Source organism: Giraffa tippelskirchi, chromosome 8 (genome assembly GCF_054371585.1).
Source record: "Giraffa tippelskirchi isolate mGirTip1 chromosome 8, T2T-mGirTip1v1.2.pri, whole genome shotgun sequence".
NCBI lineage: Eukaryota > Metazoa > Chordata > Mammalia > Artiodactyla > Giraffidae > Giraffa > Giraffa tippelskirchi.
Window position 1 is genome coordinate 121574796 of NC_137282.1, and position 23396 is coordinate 121598191.

General features: G+C 37.6%; 1 protein-coding gene across 2 annotated transcripts in view; it reads left to right on the forward strand.

The window, feature by feature from the left end:
• BMP5 (bone morphogenetic protein 5) overlaps positions 1–22501 on the forward strand; it is a 135301-nt gene extending 112800 nt beyond the window's left edge. Inside the window, exons 4-7 of one of the 2 annotated variants that reach the window (XM_081519075.1) lie at positions 307–501; positions 13504–13580; positions 16508–16618; positions 20662–22501. In XM_081519075.1, the coding sequence (XP_081375201.1) occupies positions 307–501; positions 13504–13580; positions 16508–16618; positions 20662–20811 (533 nt within the window). In that variant the 3' untranslated portion in view covers positions 20812–22501. The remainder of the gene's footprint in view (positions 1–306; positions 502–13503; positions 13581–16507; positions 16619–20661) is intronic. The other variant, XM_081519076.1, reaches the window with a different exon arrangement.
• Positions 22502–23396: the final 895 nt, after the last annotated feature.

A 23396-nucleotide genomic window follows, 5' to 3' on the forward strand; every position in this document is an offset into this window, starting at 1 on the left:
CATTTCCAGCCTGATAGTGTTCAAGCCATTTAGAACATTACCGACTTTCAGGTCTGAGAAAGAGTCCATCAGTGAAGGCCTGATGGTGTTGTGTGGGCAAAGAGTGATACGAAATGGAAAACCAAGAATGGATAATCGTCAGTAACAGTACATTTTCGACATTTATGAGATTCTTTGACCTGCAAATAAAAGGTTCTGATAGTGTTTTCAAACATTTACCTTTTCCCATGGACCCTCTGAGCTCACCCGTCATCAGGTGAACTTCATCTCTTCTTCATAAACCCAGTGCCCCTTCCTCTGCTCCAGGTCACAGCATCAACATGAAGTCGGCCGGCCTCGTGGGACGACATGGGCCTCAGTCAAAACAGCCGTTCATGGTGGCCTTCTTCAAGGCGAGCGAGGTACTTCTCCGATCTGTGAGAGCAGCCAACAAGCGAAAAAATCAAAACCGCAATAAATCCAGCTCTCATCAGGACTCCTCCAGAATGTCCAGTGTTGGAGGTAAGATAGAGCCAGGGCTGCAGTTCTGCACGGAGAGTCAGAATGCCCAGTGTTGGAGGTAAGATAAAACCAGGGCTGCAGTTCTGCATGGAGAGTTATGGGGTCATATGTTGCAAATCAAGTAGCCACAGTAAATTTATCCTCTGGTATACCCTCATTTGGTCTATTAAATCATCCAGCCGTGTTTCTCGCATCCCCCAAATGTTTCATCAGCGAATCATTCAGCAATTCATTTTCAAGTAAGCGGGACTTACCTAAATCTGCTGAAAGATGCAATTTAAATTCAAATCAAGCTGGCAATAATAAAATTGTTAAGTGGCTCCATCAACAAAAGCTAGTCCAAACTGAACTCCACAACTTGTGAGCTGACCTTTCCCAGGAGTCTCACATATGGATGGGTAACAAGTAAATTCAAAATAAAAATATTACTTTGGTACTTAAAACAGTACATGTGAATCATGACCTTAATTTTTTCTGACAAAAGAAGCAGGGTAGATTCTATGGAAATTGAGAGAATATTTATATTTTCATTAATTATTTAGAGGGATGTTATGTAGATAATTTGCTTTGAGTGTGTGTATACATATACATGCTCATATGAAATCAAACAAAATGTTGTAAATACACAGTTGATCCCACTGTGCTTGCCATTTAATCTATTAATTGATAAAGAGATAAAAAATACACTTGATCTGAGCTCATCTGAGAAAATCTGAAGTAATTTAATCATATACTTTGTACCAATAAGTACCTTGTTTAGTTCTAGTTGCAAACAAATTTTTATAAGCTGTTCTTAGATGAAAATGATGGCTATTTTATTCCTAGGAATTGTCTTATCTATGAAAAATAAACTTATCTGAAGGAGAAAACTTGCCCTAGAACATCCCTAGTTAGTACGAAGTGTTTGTTCATTTGTAAAATGCGTATTCTTCTGTGCTGATGGCCACCATATGCAGTGTACTTGTGAGGCACCGTGAATGAGCTGGTGAACAAAACAGATATGACCTCTGCATAGGGTATTTCAGCAAGTATGAGTGTTTTGCTCTTCCAAAAAGACACATCCACACAGTGTTTGCCATTAATGATTATAAATGAAACAAAAATATATAGAATTTTTTTTTTGATCCTGGGACTCTTAGCAAAAATACTAAGTGGAATTCACTGGAACCCTCCTAGAGTGAGGGCACAGGAGAAGTGTGTTAGAAAGAAGTCTATTTTGTGTATCTAGCAACAGAAGCAGAGGAAAGAGTTCTATGAAATTGCATTATAGTAAATTATATTCTACACAGAAACCCATGCTTTAAAATAATCTTCCATCAAATAAGCCTCACTGTCTTTTTCACTTGAAAGTAAATGTGATATTAGTGCCTTATTACAAGGCTATTTTATAAAGATCTTCACAAGATATTTAGTTTGGCAAAAATTTTAATTGCTTAATATAAAGAAGGAGAAAAATAACTTTCTAAGAACTTTTCTTCCTTGTAAATACTAGCCTGTCAAAGTTGTATATTTTTCTTTTCATACAGAATGGTTCTGAAATGGGTTGAAATGTTTTTAATTTAATGTAGCAGATTGCATTAAGAAAAAGATTTGTTAAATCTTGAATAGAATGGTAAATAATTTTTGAGAAAATTTCAAAGGGAAAAGGATAAGTCACCCACATATTATTAGAGCTGGTAATGACTCTGGCAGAGGCATTCCAGCAACTGAAATCATTTAAGTCTTTCTTCCTATTGGTGAACTCTATTTATCTTCCCTTCCTGACCACAGGTAACAAATGTGCTTCTATAACTAGAGATGAATAAAACACGTGAAGCAGAAATCACATAACTTTTCACCAGTTTCCTAACACCATTTAGAGTACAAAATTATTCTAATATAGACCAATATTTTCTTTTTAAAAAGTGTGTCATTGGCACCCATTTCAGTGAAATATGTAGTAGGTGGTTTTGGAACATGTTCATATTTTGATAATAAGAAGAAAGAAAGTAGTTGGTTTGTGTGTATGAGACTTAACCTTTCAATAGGTAGTAATCAAACAGACGGGAAAAAGTCTCATAGGATTTGGCCCAAAAGACAGGGGTTTAATATAAACATAAAATCTGATACTTAGGAGACTTGAAATGCCAGCGAAATTTTAAAATTATCCAAATATAAATAGCAAATGCTGTAATTCTACTAGGCTTTTACATTAAAATACTGTGTGACGACGCCATAACTAAGAAAGGGGTCAGAAGGGAGAAAGAAGAGTTGTATTAGAAGTTTGCTTGGTTGCATTTTTCTTTTTTTGCAAAGCATATTCTCAAATGTTAAAAATCTCCAACAGTGCAGAACCCAGGTCATTCTCGCTGTCTTTACTCATCCCTTCCTTCTTTCAAAAAATCTTGTCTTCTGACTTCTCAGTGCCCTTTTATATTATTCTGTGCTCCTGTGGGAGAACCTAGAACATTGTCCAACACAAAACAGCCACTTCACAAACACACATGTAGGAAATCAATATGGTCACTGTATGGGAGAACTAGCTTCCTTTTTCAGCTCTGTATGTATAGAACCACTGCCCCTAGATTTTCTGCAGAAATCCTCTGTCTTTGCTGCTGTTTGGGTTTTTAGCAGGAACTTTGAGCAGACACTTTGTGAGAGATGTTACTTATTTCCCAGTGAGCTGGCACAGTTGGTTTTCCTTTGAACTTGGGTTTAAATATTAACCCAAAGGTAACCACCCTTTGGGTTGGAGAGGCACTAAGTTGATGAGATTTTAAAGAACCTACGAAGAGCAAGATGCTATTTTAAGGACTACATCAGTATGCAAAAACAATAGAGCATTCAAAATTTGAAGTATTTACAAGGCACAGAGCAAGTTCTCATTTACCGCAGAACTGCTTGAAAAAGGTGCTTATTGCAAGCTTGGTATCACGACCGTTGGTGCCCTGCCTGCAACTGCTAACTCTGACAGGTGCTATGTCTTGCCTAATGGATACAATGTAAAGTCATTTCTCTTGGACAAACATTTTCATCAAAACCAGAAAGAACAGTTGAAATTAGTTGTTTAGAGTGCATTGTTATATAGTGAATGCATAATTGTATTTTTAAAAATAATCATAAATAAAGCTAAAATTCTCCTTTAATCACCTCTTTTAAGATAAGTTATTCTGATATACTGTTGTCAACACAATACAAGTACTTCCAAGTTTTTTCCTCCCTATATGCATCACTTTGGGAGAATATAATTTATTATGTGTTATATAGATATATATTCTTTTTCAGATTCTTTTCTCTTATAGGTGATTATAAGATACTGGATATCGCTCTCTGTGTGGTACAGTAGGTCCTTGTTATCTATCTATCTTATATACAGTAGTGTATATCTGCTGATGCCAAACTCCTAATTTCTCTCTCCTCTCCCCACTCCCTTTGGTAACTATAAGTTTGTTTTCTATATCTAAGTCTGTCTTTGTTTTGTACATAAGTTAATTTGTATCTGTTTTTTTTTATAGGATTCCACATATAAGTGTATCACATAATATTTGTCTTTCTCTGTCTTACTTATTTAACTTAGTATGATAATCTGCAGGTCCATTCATGTTGCTGCAAATGGCATTATTTCATTCTATTTTATGGCTGAGTAATATTCCATTGTATCAATACATGTTCACTACATCTTTTTATCCATTTGTCTCTTGTTGGACACTTAAATTGTTTCCATGTCTCGACACTGTAAGCAGGGCTGCTGTGAACATTTGGGTGTGTGTGTCTTTTCAGATTATAGTTTTCTCCAGATACATGCTCAGAAGTGGGATTGCTGGATCATATGGTAGTTCTATGTTTAGATTTTTAAGAAACTTCCAGACTGTTCTCCATAGTGGACACCAACAGTCTAGGAGGGTTCCTATTTTTATGTACTTTTTTAAGAGCAGTTTTAGGTTCACAAGATTGAAAGGAAGGTACATAGATTTCCCGTGTACTCCCTACCCCACAAATGCATAGCCTCTTCCCCTATCAACATCACTCACCATGGTGGTGCATTTCTTACCAAAGATGAACCTACACGGACACATCACAATCAACTACAGTCTATGGTTTACCTAATGTTCACACTTGGTATCATATAGTTGGTCTTACGGATTTTTTAAACAACATATTTCAGCCATCTTTCAAATTAGTGACTTCATTTTTTTATACTGCTACAATATATTCAATACTGCTTTTGTCAGAATTTATTTAGTCATGTCACTCTTTTAAGATTTTTTTTAATTACTTTATTTTCTATTCTCTAACTTTACACTATTGTATTTGTTTTGCCATACATTGACATGAATCCACCATGGGTGTACATGTTTTCCCCTTCCAGAATCCCCCTTCCACCTCCCTTCCCATCCCATCCCTCCGGGTCATCCTGGTGCACCAGCCCCGAGCACCCTGTATCATGCATCAAACCTGGACTGGCGATTCGTTTCACATATGATAATTTCCATGCTTCAATGCCGTTCTCCCATATCATCCTGCCCTCGCCCTCTCCCATAGAGTCCATAATGTCATGTCTTAAGAAGACATTTTGGCTGTATTTAAATTGGGGCTTTCAAAATCAATGCTGCAGTAAAAATCCTGCAAGGCTGCATCAGTGAGAATGGTTTTAATCCACATGGTTTTTATACTAAAAACACTAAAAGCTGTTATCTGTGCTCTGAATATGCAAACTTTTGAAAATCCCTTCTCAAATGATAGCTATTTTGTTACATAGATCTAGTTCGACCCACCTTTTTGTTTATCTATTCGTGTGTGTGTGTGTGTGTGTGTGTGCGTGCGTGCGCGCTCAGCTGTGTCTGACTTTGCAGCACTATGAAACTCCAGGCTCCTCTATCTATGGGATTTCCTAGGCAAGAATATTGGAGCAGGTTGCCATTTCCTTCTGTGGGGGATCTTCCCAAGCCAGGGATGGAACCTGGATCTCCTGCTTGACGGGCGGATTCTTTATCACTGAGCTGCCTGGAAAGCCTCGTTCATCTGTGTACATTTATCTCTCCTTCTGTCATTTAACCCTTAGTAGCTGTGTGATCTTGCACAGGGCATGTCACATCTATTTCTTCATCGAAAAGTGGGAACGTTAATGATATCTGCCTCATAGAGTAAAATTACATGAGTTGTAAGGATTAAATGAGTTACTGGGTATAAAGAATGGAGAACACTGTGTATACTCATTCAGGGTTAAACATTATCTTTATTACCAAATTATGGCTTGATTTTTCAGAACTGGTACCTAAAGAGTTCAGACTTTTGCATCAGTACCCATTCCCCTGATCACTTATTGTCAAGTTTCTCTCTAGAGAGAGTTCTAGAGATGATATGTCTGGGTGTGGTTTATTGTAAAATATTTATTCATTGTTAAATAAGCACCCACAGTGTGACACAGCATTGACTATATGATCATGCAAGATGGGTAGCATCAGAATCTTGCTTCTGAAAAGGCATTCTCTTAGACAATGGCAAAGATGTGCATGCTAGTAATTATCAGGAGATCAATTCTACTAGAGTAGGTACAAGGAAGTGTGGGAGCAATAGGGATAGAGCATGACTGCAATGAGAAAAAATAGACATTTTTCAGAAATGGAGGTGAAGCCATTTTGAAACATGTGTAGCTACAGAACCACATAGCAGTGTCTGATGGCCGCTTTGTGTTAGTATTCTTGTATGAGGGCAGTGTGATATCAACTAGAAAATCATGCAGGGACCAAGTCATAATGGGCAGTAACTGTGGTGTTTCCATGCAGGCATTTGGAAAAAGGAGTGTCACCATCAGATACGCCTTTTAAAAAGTTCAATTTGGCATCAGAAAGAAGGATGGGATGCCAAGGGGAGAAACTAGATGCCAAAATATGACTAGGAATCTAGTCTAACACTCCAAGCAATGAAGATTATAGATTGGAGACAGGGGAAGTGGGAACCAAAATATGTGGGATGGAGTCAGCAGGACTCCAGAGACGGGCGTGGAAGTGGATATGTAGGACGCAGCCTTGAGCCCCAGTGGTTAGATGAAGCACAAGACTCGAAGCTGTTATAGAAATCGAAGTAAGAGAAAAATATTAAGGATGGATCCTCCACTGGGAACATCAGTACTTTAAGTAAAGGCAAAAGAGAAAAAGCAATTCCATCCAAAAGGCAAAAGACTTAAGGTCAGAGAGCAAAGAGGAGTCAGGGATGAAGGGTTATCCTAGGACCAAGTTCCCAAAAAGGATGTTGAGGGGGTATGAGGTAAGCAAGAGTGCAAAGGACTTCTGATCGGTTAACTAGGCTGGAGGTGGTCTCTTAAAAGGGAATGTAGATGGACTTAAGGACTTGCCTAGTGGCTCAGATGGTAGAGCGTCTGCTTACAATGCGGGAGACCTGGGTTCGATCCCTGGGTTGGGAAGATCCCCTGGAGAAGGAAATGGCAACCCACTCCAGTACCCTTGCTTGGAAAATCCCATGGATGGAGGAGCCTGGTAGGCTACAGCCTGCAGGGTCGCAAAGAGTTGGACACGACAGAGCGACTTCACTTCACTTCAGATGGATTTAATGTAGGTTAGGAGTGAGAATGAAAGAAAATCAAGAAATGTATTTATTAAATTTTCTGGCTTCAGCCACTAGATCCTGTTAACCAAGTAGAAGGAATGGAAAGAGTATGAGGTCAGAAGCCGAAATAGTGAGTTGGAGGCATTTGAGAAACTTTCATGCAGAGACATCTTGCAGGCATTTGGAGACAGGTTTGTGGATGGGTGTTTATGTCAACAAGCTCTAAGGTGAACACGTTCTCTGCATCATCCACAGAGACACATTGCTGAGCAGAGTCAAGCAAACACACCAGACAGTTATTATGTTGTGGTGTCTGTTCTGTGTCACACATTTGTACACAAATCCCTACACAAATAAATAACTGTAATTCCTACTGGATTGTATGTCAGTTCGGTGAGGAGTTCATTGGATGTGGGACTTGGGGATTATACTAGGGTAGCATAAAATCCCTCATCTTTGGGAGTGGTGTTATTTGTTTGGGATTTATCATGATTTTCTCTACCCCAAAGGCCATGTCAAAATTTATATTTTTGAATAGTCTACAGTAGCACTGCACCTGCTATTTTATAGACATTTCATACCTTCATTCATTTGACATTTTCATTTTCTATTAATTAATGAACATCCTGAAGTGTGGATGCTGATGTCTGTGATCTCCCTCAGAGTATTAAGCAAGAGATGTTGACGTCTCCTCCTTTGTTTTGAGACACAGTATCTTGTTATATTTGGCTTGTTTAAGCTGTTGATTGTTTAAATGTTAAATTGTATTTTGGATTTTTTTCTTTTATTTTACAGATTTAACTATATTTTATTCCTCAAAGACACTAACACTAGAGTTTAAAGGAAAAAGAATCCTATACCAGTTTGTGGAGTTTTTTGGATTTTCTTTTGTTGCCTTCATAGCTTAGCTAGCATGTGTTTCTTTATTTGGTAGTTTCTTCAGGGACTAGTGGACAAACCATTGAGGCCCTATGCAGATCTCAGAAGTTTTATTAACCATGCATTTCACTTTTTTCTAACACAAAATGAATTTTAACAAATCAAATTAAGACAAAGATTAAATTTGTATTATTGAAATGAGAAGGGGGAACTGGAAGTAGGCAGTCAAATAGTATAAACTCCCAGTTATAATATAAATACTAAGGATACAACATGATAAATATAATTAACGCTGTTGTATGTTATATATGAACGTTGTTAGAAGAATAAATCCTAGAGTTCACATCAGAAAAAAAGAATATCTCTTATTTCTTTCATTTTGTGTATATCTGAGATCATTGTTCAGTAGCTAAGTCATGTCTGACTCTTTGTGATGCCATGGACTGCACCACACCAGTCTTCCTTGTCCTTCAATGTCTCCTGAAATTTGCTCAACCTCATGTCCATTGAGTTGGTGATGCCATCCAACCATCTCATCCTCTGTTGTCCCCTTCTCCTCCTCCCCTCAATCTTTCCCAATATCAAGGTCTTTTCCAGTGAGTTAGCTCTTCGCATCAGGTGGCCGAAGTATTGGACTTGATCTCCAGCATCAGTTCTTCCAATGAATATTTAGGGTTGATTTCCTTTAGGATAGATAGATTTGATCTCCTGCTCTCCAAGGGACTCTCAAGAGTCTTCTCCAGCACGATTTGAAAGCATCAATTTTTTGGTGCTCAGCCTTCTTTATGGTCCAATTCTCACATCCATACATGACTACTGGAAAAACCATAGCTTTGACTATATGAACTTTTGTTGGCAAAGTAATGTCTCTGGTTATTAATATGCTCTCTAGGTTTGTCATAGCTTTTCTTCCAAGGAGTAAGCGTATTTTAATTTCGTGGCTGTGGTCACTGTTTGGAGCCTAAGAAAATAAAATCTGTCACTCTTTCCACCTTTTCCCCATTTACTTGCCATGAAGTGATGGGACCAGATACGATGATCTTGGTTTTTTGAACGTTGAATTTTAAGCCAGCTTTTTCACTCTCCTCTTTGACCCTCATCTATAGGCTGTTTCGTCCCTCTTCACTTTCTGCCATAGGGTGGTGTCATCTGCACATCTGAGGTTATTGATATTTCTCCCGGCAATCTTGATTCCAGCTTGTGCTTCACCCAGCCCAGAATTTCCCATGATGCACTCTGCATATAAGGTAGATAAGCAGGGTGACAATACGCAGCCTTGACGTCCTCTTTTCCCAATTTGAACCAGCCCATTGTTTCGTGTTTGTTCTAACCATTGCTTCTGGATCTGCACACAGCTTTCTCAGGAGACAGGTAAGGTGGTCTAGTATTCCAAGCCTTTTAAGAATTTTCCAGTTTGTTGTGATCCACATAGTCAAAGGCTGTAGCATAGTCAATGAAGCAGATGATTTTTTTTTTTTTTAATTCTGTTGCTTTTTCTATGATCCAGTGGATGTTTGGCAGTTTGGTCTCTTGTTCTTCTGCCTTTTCTAAATCCAGCTTGTTCAGCTGAAAGTCCTTGATCATGGATGTTCACTAAACTTACTGTGGTGATCATTTCATGATGGATGTAAGTCAAACCATTATGCAGTATATCTTAAAGTTGTACAGTGCTGTATGTCAATTACATCTCAATAAAACTGGAAGAAAAAATAATCAAATAGCTTGTAAAACATAAATTTGCATTTTTCCAGAAATTGATCATAAACAAATTGGCAAAAAGTATTTAACAATAGTCAATATTTTGGCACTGGTTTCCCAATATTACTGCCATTAACAGGCAAAACAGAAATACTGTGTCTGTGATACCTGCCTTGTGGTTGAGGAATGCTTTTCTAGTGTTCGCTGTGACTTCAGAATGTGTAGTAGTTTCTAGTGATACTCTTTAATTCTAGGCAGGTTTGGCAAGAGCAGCATCATGTCCAGCTCGTTTTCGTATTTGAAGTGTTGCCGATCAGTATTTTTTAAAAAAATATAAATCTAATTTCTTTGCCTTTCTTCTCAGAGGTTTTTCTGCCAACCATTTAGTAAAGCTAACTACAGACTTTGCTGATTTGGGTACAACATTTACTCAGTATCCATTAATTTTTATTTCTGACCAACTAAGCATATGGTCCTAACGCTCTATGAAATCAGACTCTTGGAACCAGATTCTGTTATAAATTTCATTGCTCGTTACCTTTATGTGATGTTGCAATATATACATCACTTAGCCTACATGAAAAGCTGCGTAGATGGAACAGATCTATTTTGACTTCTAAGTTTTACTTTCTTTTTTTATAAACATGGAATTCAAATGGCCATAGACATAGTTATGGTTTTTCACATACACTCGAATGTGTTATTGAATATAAGGTCTTTATTCACATTCAGTGTTTTTTTATTAAGACAGGGATGGATGAATAAATATTCCCAAGATTGTCTGATGCAGGGTTTGGCAACATAAGCCATTGCCTGTTTTTGTACGACCCAGTTGCTAACAATGGTTTTTACATTTTTAGATGTGTGAAAAAGACTTAAAATAGAATAATATTTTGTTTCATGCAGAAATCATGTGAAATTCAAATTTTAGGATCCATAAGCAAAGCCTGTTTGAAATACAGTTATATCCATCCATTTATCAATACATCCTAAATCCTGCTTTCATGCTTTTGGGGCAAAGCTGAATCACTGTGAAGGAAACCCCATAGCCTGAAATATATATATATATATATTTTTAATTTTAAATTAGTTTGTTTATCTATTTTTTAACTTTACAATATTGTATTTGTTTTGCCATACATTGACATGAATCCACCATGTGTGTACATGGTTTCCCCTTCCAGAACCCCCCTCCCACCTGAAATATATATTATCTATCCTTTTTGAGAAAAAATAAATTGCTCTCCCTTGCTCTAATGCATAGCTGACACTTAAAAAAAAAAATTAAATATCAAGAAGTTTATGCAGTTAAACTAATACCAGACTTGAATTATTCCTTTTCCCTAAACATGATATAGTGTTCAAACTTATCCATTTCATGGTATTGTACTTACTATTACTTTAGGCTGCCTCATTGCTTGGACAAAGTTAATGTTTTTTGCTATTTCAATTAAAAGTTTACCCAAAGAAGAAGAGTGCTAAATCTCAAATAAATTATCTTTCCTCTGTTTTCTGTCATTATCTATATATTTATTTTTTCCAGATCTTTTAGTTTGTTGTTAATGAAACAGTGAGCATCTTAAGGACAGAAATCGTATTCATTCTCCTGTTCTCAGTGTTAGCATAAGGTGCTTACCAAATGTAGTTAATGTATGAATGATTGTACGCATGTATGAACAAAGTGTCAGAGTTTCCTTGCTTGAGTCTTCAATATTTTCTTTGACTGCTGTGTTTTTATGACGGGAATGTTTTTTATTTTTAATTGGAGGATAATTGCTTTACAATATTGTGTTGGTTTCTGCATGCAATCAACATGAATCAGCCAGAGGTATACATATGTCCACTCCCTCTTGAACCTTGTTCCCACCCCACTCCATCCCACTCCTCTAGGTTGTCCCACAGCACCGGTTTGAGCGCCCCGAGTCATAGCAAATTCCTACTGGCTCTCTGTTTTACGTATGTTTTAATGAAGGTAGTCACACATAGGAATAACACTGGTCTAGAAGTAAAAGGATTTCTGCATTCAGATTTAATCATTACCTTCTTTTCTAGACTCACATTAATTAAATAATTAGCTGATGTCACTATGAAAGGCAGATGACAGGATCTGTTAACACAGGTCTTTTACATCTTTGACGTGACTTCATTTTCATTAGTGGTTGAGGATAATTAAACTGGAAGGTGACACCTTAAGACAGGCTGCTCTTTATAGCAAACTTCTGTGTTGACTTGCCAGGGACAACTGTCAGAGTGAAAGTAGTATTTATTCCTAGAAGAAAACATTAGCTGTCTTCCTTAAAAATAAATTATTTTGCAGTTTCCATCACCCTAAATTTTTTCCTTTTTCATTTTTTTTGTGTTGGAAATAATTAAAATGGGTTCCATTACAAAGCATGAATAGACATTTTCTATAACACTTTCTTTTTCTTTTGTATTTTACTTTATTCCAGATGCAAGTGGAATTCTTAATTTTTTTCAACAATTATCAAAGGTTATGGATTTTTCAGATTATATTCCAAAATAAGTTATGGAAAGCATGTGTTTCCTTTGCTTCAAGCCCTTTCTGGAACATTCTGAGGCATCCGTTCTTCAGTTCCTAATTTTTTATTTAGTATCTACTGTGTGCCAGGCCCTGTTTCTGACATTTGGGGTATCAGAGAACCAAATGGGACCAGGCAAGATATTTACCCCTAGAGAGCTGACACTCTAGAAGGAGGAAGCAGACAAGAAACAAGGTACATGGTGAACGAGTAAGTGGTGTGACATATTAAGGGATGGTAAGAAAAAGGAAAAAAAAAAATCAGAGCAAGAGGGGAGAGAAATATGAGAGTTGGGGTTAAGATATGAAACAGGGGAGTCAGTGAAGCCTTTGTTGACAAGATGATGCTTAAGAGTTGAGGAAGCTCTGAGCATTAGCTAAGTAGATATTCAGGGGAAGAGCATTGCAGGGAAGGGTGGGGTTTCGAGAGTAAAGAAACTAAGGTGAGAGAAAGCAGACCTGTGTGCAAAACAGCAAGGAGGCTGTTTGGAGTAGAGTGAAGGCGAGCAAATGGGTCGGAGGGTGATGGGACTGGATCATGTAGAACCTGGTGAGCCTTAATGATACAGGAACCACTGTTAGACTTTATGCTGGAGCATGACAGTTGGTCCACTTGGCTACTTTGATGGGATGGGGACCGTGCAGAGCAGGAGGAATAGCAATGAGGACGTGGCAGTGATTCAGGAAAGAGATGATAGTGGCTTGGACCAGAACCAGTCGTGGAGGTGGTGAGGGTGGCTGAATTTCAAATGCAGGTAAAATTTCGTGTAAGGATTTCCTGACAGATTGGATGTGGAGGTGAGAGGCAAGACTACAGTGTTTGTTTTGCCTGGGAACTTGCTCACAGTCATCTGCAGGTGAAACTGGTTTGGGGGTGAGGGGCAATCAGAAGCTCCACTTTGGAGAATCTGAGTTTAAGATACATATTAAGACAACATGTACTCTGGAACATCCCAGTCGGCGCTTTCCCGGTGCCTGCCTTGTGAAAGAATACAAAACGTCGTGTTTGAATATTTTATATGCTTAAGTATAGTAAGCACAACTGTGGTTTGAGTTAGTTAATGAGCATTCACTGAGTGGCAGGTATCAGGCTGTTGCCGTCACATCACAAAGGATCCAACCTGATCCTCGTCAGGACCTCTCAAGGTCTGCATTTTACAGAAGCAGAAACTCAGCACAATGACATGCTTGAAGTTCACATAGTTAGTACGCGGCTTTCACTTTGAGATTCAAACTCAAACAAATACAGTCTCCTTTTGACTTTGTAAGTGATCTCACAAAAGAAATATTAATATACCCGATAGGCTGCCATTTGCTGACAATCTGATTTGCATCTTCAGATTATAACACCAGTGAACAAAAACAAGCCTGTAAAAAGCATGAACTCTATGTGAGTTTCCGGGATCTGGGATGGCAGGTAAGAATGGTCAGTCAAATTGGTTGCTTCTTTTCTGCTTTTTTATCAATCCTCAATCTCTTGTAATCTTTGCAATCTTTCCTATACAGTAGCCAGTTATTTTCTAGAATTTATTTTTTATTGGAGTATCATTGCTTTACAATGTTGTCTGCTCTTAAAATAACGTGAATCAGTTATCCGTGTACACGCAGCCCCTCCCCTTGTCCCCAGCCTTGCCCTCTGGGTCATCACCGAGCGCCGAGCTGAGCCCTCTGTGCTATAGGGCGGCTCCACACTCGCTACCTGTTTTACAGATGGCAGCGTCTATACGGCCGTGCTTCTCTCTCAGTTCATCCCACCCTCTCCTTCCCCTGCTGTGTTCACACACCCATCTTCTACATCTGTGTCTCTGTTCCTATCATCTGGGCCGTCTTTCTAGATTCTATATATAGATACTTGTTTTTCTCTTTCTGACTTACTTCACTCTGTATAACCAACTCTAGGTCCATCCACATCACTGCAAATGACCCAATTCTCTTTCTTCTTATGGCTGAGTAATGTTCCACTGTATATATGTACCACATCTTCTTTATCCATTCATCTGTCAATGGACATTTAGATTGCTTCTATATCCTGGCTACTGTAAACAGTGCTGCAATGAACATACCAATTATTTTTGACATTGACTATTCCATATAAGGGGATTATCCACATCATTTTTATTTCTGCATTATCCTTTCACTATTGAAACATAATTAATAGAGTTTATGGTAAAAAAAAAAATTATGCTGAAGGACAAATGCAACCTTAGAAAGTGAAAAAAAGAAGTCCTGTTGTTTAAATGTACCCAAATTTCCATTTTAGTTCCCATTTTTCAGATTAACTCAAGCAATTTCCATTTGCCTCCTAAGATCACAAATCATTGGTATAGGAAGTAGAATCCTTGACTATCTCTGTGGTAAGTTAGATGTAGAGAAAAAAAATTTTTCCTGTGTTTAGAAATCTTATTGCTATCTTTTACATAAGCTTCACAAACACAATGAGGAGGAAGATTTAACCACAATAATTTTCATAACTATGCCAAAAGAGTTTAAATTGAATTGTTAGATTAGATTATTCCATTACAATGGATTCTGTGGAAAATTCTGAAAGAGATGGGAGTACCAGACCACCTGACCTGCCTCTTGAGAAACCTGTATGCAGGTCAATAAGCAACAGTTAGAACTGGACATGGAACAACAGACTGGTTCCAAACAGGAAAAGGAGTATGTCAAGGCTGTATATTGTCACCCTGCTTATTTAACTTGTATGCAGAGTACATTATGAGAAACGCTGGTCTGGATGAAGCACAAGCTGGAATCAAGATTGCCAGGAGAAATATCAATAACCTCAGATATGCAGATGACACCACCCTTATGGCAGAAAGTGAAGAAGAACTAAAGAGCCTCTTGATGAAAGTGAAAGAGGAGAGTGAAAAAGTTGGCTTAAAGCTCAACAATCAGAAAATTAATATCATGGCATCTGGTCCCATTACTTCATGGCAAATAGATGGGGAAACAGTGGAAACGGTGGCTGACTTTATTTCTTGGGACTCCAAGATCACTGCAGATGGTGATTGCAGCCATGAAATTGAAGGACGCTTACTCCTTGGAAGGAAAGTTATGACCAACCTAGACAGCATATTAAAAAGCAGAGACATTACTTTGCCAACAAAGGTCCATCTAGTCAAGGCTATGGGTTTTCCAGTGGTCATATATGGATGTGAGAACTGGACTATAAAGAAAGCTGAGCGTCGAAGAATAGATGCTTTTGAACTGTGGTGTTGGAGACTCTTGAGAGCCCCTTGGACTGCAAGGAGATCCAACCAGTCCATCCTAAAGGAGATCAGTCCTGGGTGTTCATTGGAAGAACTGATGTTGAAGCTGAAACTCCAATACTTTGGTCAGCTGGTGCGAAGAGCTGACTCATTTGAAAGGACCCTGATGCTGGGAAAGATATAGTGCAGGAGGAGAAGGGGACGACAGAGGATGAGATGGCTGGATGGCATCACCAATTCAATGGACATGGGTTTGGGTGGACTCTGGGAGTTAGTGATGGACAGGGAATCCTTTTGTGCTGTGGTTCATGGGGTTGGACTTGACTGAGCAACTGAACTGAACTGAACTGATTACAATGGATCCTCGGAATACGAGCTATTATATTGAGAAGTGATATTAACATGTAAGCATTTTCACATTTATGATAAACCTTCAACGTTAATTGTTCAATAATTTTACGTTGGTGACAAGTTTTACATCTCTGGAAAAAAAATTAGGGCCACCATCTCAAGTGCCAAGTTTTTAGCTTCCTAAAATTTTTTGTATACAATGCTCAGGATTTTTCTCCAACTCATTTCTTGTAAAGAGACTATAAAGTTAACACATGATTGAAAAGAAAAACAGGACAGGGAACAAATCTTAGAGCCTTAAGAGGTTGTCAAGCTTCTAAAGGAGGAATGAGTTATTAAGAAGTAATGAGAATTATCTCAATTAAGTTTATTCTTATTTTCCTTTCTGGTTCAGTTGAACTTTGCAGAGTTCATCATTTCCTGTTTAAACAATATTTAGAATGCTATTTCATGATTGCAGCTTTATTCATGAATATATGGGCTAATACAGGCTAGGAATATCTTACATAGCGACCTCTGGGAGAAATTACAGAGGACAAGTCCTTGTGAAAATATTTATACTTTTGTTGTAAACTTTAACTTAATCATAAATTAAAGGCTTGAGGGAGCCTATCTTATTAGAATAATTATTGGACCAAAAAGAGAAACCAATCCAGAGCATTTAATTTAATATTATATTATATTGAATTATATTAATTATATTTAAGTATTCTTTAAAAATTGTTTTTCTGTGCATTTATGTTGGTGATATTATTTCTTCTTCTGTTTTCATGCATTTTAGGACTGGATTATAGCACCAGAAGGATATGCTGCATTTTATTGTGATGGAGAATGCTCTTTTCCACTCAATGCCCATATGAATGCCACCAACCATGCCATAGTTCAGACTCTGGTAAGTTTTCTCTTTGTAGAATAGAAAGTGGTTTATGATGCAAGCTTCCTATAAAGTTACTTTAAAGAAAAGCATCTATTTGGAGTTAAAAATGCATTTTCTTTTCTTCTCAAACTCCTGACGTAAAAATTGTGCCAGAGTAAGAAATGTGGATATAGTCAGGAAGTTCAGGCTACTCTAAAGAAAAATCCTAATTCCAAAATGAGGAAAGATTCAGCAAGGAAAATTGGAGCAATCACACAAAATGGTCATTTTGCACTGATTTCTTCAGTAGACAATATGATTGACCACACAGGGGCTGTTTCTAAGCTAACCATTCATTAGCAGTCATTACAAAAACTTTGAATAATAGCTGTGCTGAATTTCATCTGAGGGCTTTTAAACTCATTATTTAAGAATGTTCCATAACATACTTTGGTATTATGGAAGCTCTTCAGTGTAGAATAAGTAGAAGATTAGTTTCCATTTTTTGATATCTTTTTCATTTATAATCCTTAAGGTGGAAATTAATTTCATTTCTTCCCTCCCACACTTAGGAATGTAACAGTGATTTAATATCTGCTAATCTAGGCTAATTTTTGTGAAGGAGATAATGAAATGTTAATCTCATGGTCTCGCAATGGTCGTACTTATCTAATGAGCTCAGGAAAACCCTGAGAATCCGACTCAAACATCTGTACCTTTTCAAGTGGTGGAGAGTGGCCTCTGGCAGATGAGGGGGAGGCTCTAGAAAATGCGTGAGCTGTGCGATGTGACCCCACATCAAAGCTGGGTTCACAGGAGCATTTCAACTATAAGTAACCAGGACAGAAGGAAGAGAACAAGTAATTCTGGAATCAAGACACTGATGGGAATAGAGTTATTTGGTAGATAACTGGAAGAGAGCAGTAGCTGTTGGAAAAACATCTATCTTTGTGGGTGAGGCTTATTTATGACCAACAGAAAGAGCAGCTATTAGAATGTGTGAGGAGTTGACTCTTCAGAAGGTTATCTTCTTTTGCAATTTATTGAAAATTTAAGGTTGATGGAAATAACATCCCAGTTCCCTTCTGAATAAGAATGGTGTATACACATTGACGGATGACATCCTTGACTTGATGTTTTGCTGACATCTTACTGACCTCAGAGTTACTACTGGATAGCTAGACCACAAAGATGCACATCTGTGGCAACTAGAGCATAGATTTTGTCAAAGACTTTGGAAATAACAGTGGAGTAGAGAGGAAGCGGAGAACTAAAACAAGTATGTGTTTTGAAAGCTAGTCACTTACAAATATTCTTTTCTCCCCCAAGTTTGAAGAGAAACATTTATTTTAGAATACAATCATGTAAAATTATCAAGTTGCTTTTTAATAATGAATGGAAAACACGTGCTCATGTCTGTCCTTCCCCAACACTGATTTTTACACCCTAGATTTCTTTAATATATCATACTCAGCAAACTAACAGGTGTGGGGAGAAACTATTATTTCTTCCTGGATTGCAAAGTTTATATACACTGAAAGAAAACCTTAGTTTGCTACAGCTTTTTTTTCACTGTCTAAAGTGAAGAACCGGAGTCTAAATTCCAACCAGCATTTTCTTTCATGCTTGCTTTGTGCTGCCAATGCCATAGAAATATTCTTCTTTTGTTGATTTTTGACCAATGACGTTCCCATATGCAACTATAGAGTCAATTCCTAGGGGTATTTTAAGTTTTGATATACCTTCATCTTCGCTATCTATAAATATAAGCACTTCTTTAAAAAATTTTTTTTTATTTAGTTATTTTTATTTTTGCCTGCCCTGAGTGTTCACTGCCGCACTTGGGCTTTCTCTAGTTACATCAAGTGAGGGCTGCTCTCTCGCTGCGGTGCCCAGGCTTCTCATTCTGGTGGCTTCTCTTGTTGCAGAGCATAGGTTCTAGGTGCGTGGGCTTCAGTAGTTGCAGTGTGCGGGCTTAGGTACCCCTTGGCACGTGGAATCTGCCCAGCCCAGGGATCGAATCCATGTCCCCTGCTTTGGCAGGTTGATTCTTAACCACTGAACCATGAGGGAAGCCCTATAAGCACGTCCTGACATATGGTATCACTGTTGGGGGAAGGAGAGCAGGTAGGTGGCACAAGAAAAGTTGTTATATTCAAATGTCCTCCAGTAAGATGAATGTCTGGGGAGTCCAGCCTTCTATCAGCTGAAAGCCCATTGCAGAGAGAAGGATGCTTCTATTTCACGCCTTAGAGGAAGAGCCCTCCTCACCGTCCATCTGTAGGGTCACAGCAGAACAGCCACTATTAGCCTATAGAGAAATGCCACTTAATTTCCCCGAAACTGAGCTCTTTGTACTGTCATTTCAATGACTCAGAGAGCTTTTCCTGTTTCCTTAGATATGCATCTAACACATCCAAGTTCGCTCAGGCTATGCAAAGCTTAATTATTGAAAACACTGTCAAATACCCCTATCTCTCCTTCTTTTTTTCTTTTCTTAAAAATAAATACGTAATTACATACTGTCAGCTTTTAGGACTGTAGTCTAGAAGGCAGCACCTAAAAACAAACATTTTTTAAATCGCTGACACGGACTTGGAACAGGCCCCTCATCTGTATCGCTGTCCTGGGATGTGGAGCATAAGTCATCACAGAACGTGAAGGGAACATGGGAAGTTTGGGGGTTTTTTTGTTTGGTTTTTTTTCCTGCCATTGTGCATTCTCTGTTTGTTCTGTGATGGACATAAAACAAGAACACAGGTGTGTTTGTTGTTAAAGGAAAGCAGGTTTGTGCCGAACACGTTTGAGACATAATGGAAGAACAATCTCATTTTTTTTTCAGAACAATGGCTGGGTGAGGTGATCCTTGAAGCAGGGGGTTATCCATCCATCACGGGTGAGGGGGTTGAGGAGGATAAAGCCAAGGAGGGCTTCAGGCTGCCTCTGAAATTTGGAGAACCATCCAGCTTGCAGTTTTGTGAGGTCTTAGGAAATTTCATGTCCGTGTCGGATCACCTCATTTTTCCTGCCATGTCTGTCCATAGGCAGGACTCCTATATCATTTCAGCCAGGAGGTCGTGCAGCCAAGACTCTAAGAGCTGTATTTTCTCTTTGTAGATCCCCGAGGACTCTGCAATGGGACTTCCCATTAACTCCTCTGGGGGATGGGCCGGGGGAGGTGGGTGGAAAGGGGGAACCAAGTTCTGGCTCCTTCTTTGATTGTTGAAGATCAGAGGTAAACTTGCCAGTGTGATGAAAATGAGAACAAATCCTTTACTTAAGCATTTCACTGTCCATGATCAGCTACCTTTTCAGGCTTTGTAGGGGGAGAGGTAAGGATGTATGTTCAAGTAGTAACATATCTAGGCTTCTTTCTTATTGAACTTAGCTTGATTTTTGGCACTTGTCTAGGGGAGAAAGCAAGTCAAACGATGTTAAACTCTGGCCAATCTGGTAAAACATTATGGGGAGAAGAGTTGAAATCATTGCTTTAAAGCAAGTATTGGATTTTTACCTGGAGTTTATTTTGCTGTGATTTTTATGCTTCCTTTACCAAAGGAAATGAAGAATTTGCACACTTTTAATTTTATTGTTAAAAATGTGTTGATTTATTGTTTAGTTATCCTTTTAAGAATAATTCTTAGATCCAGATCTTTCTACAGTCAAGTGCTGTGGCTTTGTTGATTTTGCATTCATAACTTATGTGTTTCTCATGAAGTAAATAGAAGTGGCCATTTTAACTAAAAGCAGCCCAGTCCTAGTTGCCATGTTCTTTCCTCCAGGAAAATTTCCACTGAATATTCCATAGAGAGAGTTTTCCTTCCTTGGTAGAATGTTTTTCAAAGCCCCAACACATAATTAGAACCAGTGGGTCGAGTCTAGGTGTTAATACTTAAGGATACATCCTTCACTACCAGCTCCCACCTCACCTCACTATGGAGCAAAAATAGAAGAGGGAGGTAACTTAAAAGAGTGCCTGATCGTCAGTGATAAAACAAGAAAGTTACCTTAAAACTGCAGACAATATATCTATTTTATTTCTTAAAGAGTAAAACATTTTCTTCCTCCCATCCAACCAGGTTCATCTGATGTTTCCTGACCACGTGCCAAAGCCTTGTTGTGCGCCAACCAAATTAAACGCCATCTCTGTGTTGTACTTTGATGACAGCTCCAATGTCATTTTGAAAAAATACAGAAATATGGTCGTGCGCTCGTGTGGTTGCCACTAATAGTGCACAATAATGGTAATAAGAAAAAGATCTGTATTAAGGTTTATGACTACAATAAAAAATATCCTTTCAGATAAAAGGGGAATTTAATAAAATTAGTCTGGCTCATTTCATCTCTCTAACCTATGTACAAGAGCATGTATATAGTCACTTTTATTTATTTAAAGGTATATATTCTCCTTTGTGGATGCCTTTGCAGTAAAATGTATTTTAGGTCACTTCATTATGCAAAAAATTGCCCAGTCTAATTTTTAATAGGATATGCTGAGTCCAATTCAATTCCACTTCAATTACAATTTTTAATGTAATTTTTATATAATTTTCTGAAATTAGACAGAACTCCTTTGACTGTTCAGTATTGTTGAAGGAAGCTGAATGCATTTGGTTATGCTGTGCCAATGTAAACTGATAGGATATTTATTGATATTTAGAATGAAACTTAAAAAAATAACCAGCCAAAACAAAAATGCTTGAAGGAACACAATTTTCCTTTGAGAGTTTCTGCTTCATTAGATAAAGTGAAATGGTGAGCTGGATTTGAGTAAATAAACAGGAGCAAAACACAGAAGCTGAAAGATTGCACGTAATTGTTGTAACTGTTTGCTTGCACAGAATTGGTTTAACTGTAGGAAAGCGTTCCTTCTCGGCTCACTAGTTGTAGATTTTGCAAAGAGCTCAAAGCTTCAGGAATTCTGTGGAGACAGACTTGAGCCTATGTCCATAATTTTCCAAGTTAACACTAAAAAAGCGTAGTACAACCTTCTTACCTCAAATAAATCATGTCTGCCTATTATCTAGAACACTACTGCTGCAGTTTTTTTTTTTTTCAGATTTAAAAACAGTCCAAAATAAAGAAACATTTACACGTGCTCCCCTTCCCTCCCCACAGATGAGAGTCACTGCATGCATGAAATATACCCGAGCAAAGCGGCCGACAGAGCCATTTTCTGTAGCTCTCTTTTATAACTGAGTTTGCTGATTGATGTGATGCAAGGGATTTTATTTAGGGTAAAAGCACTGAAACTCAACTGGAGGAAATTACCCCAAATCCCAGAATGGCTTTGACAGAATTGCCATTTCGAAAGAACAGCTGAAATCCATTTTTCATATCTTGGAGAATGAGCTCATTGAAAACCTTATTTTGGAGGGGGATTTTGTAAACCTTCCTCCAAGCACAAATAATTCCAAGTGGGAAGGTTCTGTTGTGTGTCTGTGCATGCGTGTTCTTCCCTCTGAAATTAATTTATTTTCTCTCTCTGTTTCTCTCTGCCTTTTGAGGCTTGTCTTTAACCCACTGACTTTTGGAAGAATGACATTTAGTGGATAAGTTGCTATTTATGTGGGCTCCATGGCTAGGATTATTTACAGTTCATCTAAAATACTCATAAAGCACCATTTATTAATCACCCTTTTGGACTTTTTAAGTAAAACTTGTATCAAAAATCACTTACAAATGTTATGGGTTTGTTCATGATTCAGGAATATTGCAATGTTGTTTTAAAATACAGATTATCTTAAAGTAAATTTGATAATAACTCTATTGGGGGTACATTAAGTAATATATTTTTGAATTAATGGTATACCATTATAAGAATGAGAAATAAAAGTCTATTATATTATTCTTTAAATGTGCTGTTTAAATATATTTCTATGTTTTAAAATATATTAAACTTGTGATGCTAGTTTCTACCGTGCTTCTTGATTTGGCCTTTTTTTTTTTAAGAAGCTACAAAATGTAAGTATATCCTAACTGAGACTATAAGCATATCAGATCTAAAATGTTTGTGGATTACATGATTTTAATTGCCAAAACTAGTTTTTGTGCTGTTGATAAGTAACTCACTTATGAGCAAAGCAACCATCCATGAGTTAAATATTTTCTTAATCTGTTCCAACAATAAGGAAATTTATTAAGAAGCAAAAAAATAAATGATTAGGATGGGAATTGACCTTATTTATTCTCTTTCATTTAAGAAGGGAGATATTTGGCATCAGTATTTTTACATTTTCTCAAAATATTATATACACAAATATACATCTACACATATGGTCAGTCACATTATTTTCAAATAACTATTAGAGCAAATGCTTAGTATTACTTTGAATGCTCAAACTACTACAAGAAATCAGAATAGTTTGGTCTGTTTTAACAGGATCCAAACTATTCAGGTCTTTTTGGCTAGTCATGCATTGACTTTCCTGTTGGTATGTTTTTAATTTTTCTGCTTTATAGCTACTTTGCTTTGTGAAGTGGTCCTAATCATTTTTGATACTAGAAGGGCAAAAATGACAAATACTCATTGTTCTTTAAAACTAAGGCAAAAATAAATTTGTCCCAATTGAAGTTAAGAAAGAAACAAGCACCGAAAAGAAAATGCAAAAACATTCTTTTTCTCAAGTGAAGAACCGTCATTTAACAATTCCTGTATCACCAGCATTGAGTCTAAACCAGCATCTAGTGGCTAGCATATAGTCTGCAAATGTCATCTCTCAAGACATTTACAATCAATAGGTAGCTTATAGTGTAACTTCACTCAAGCCAGAAGAAATCCTCATTCCCAAACACAAGTCACTGTCTCATAACA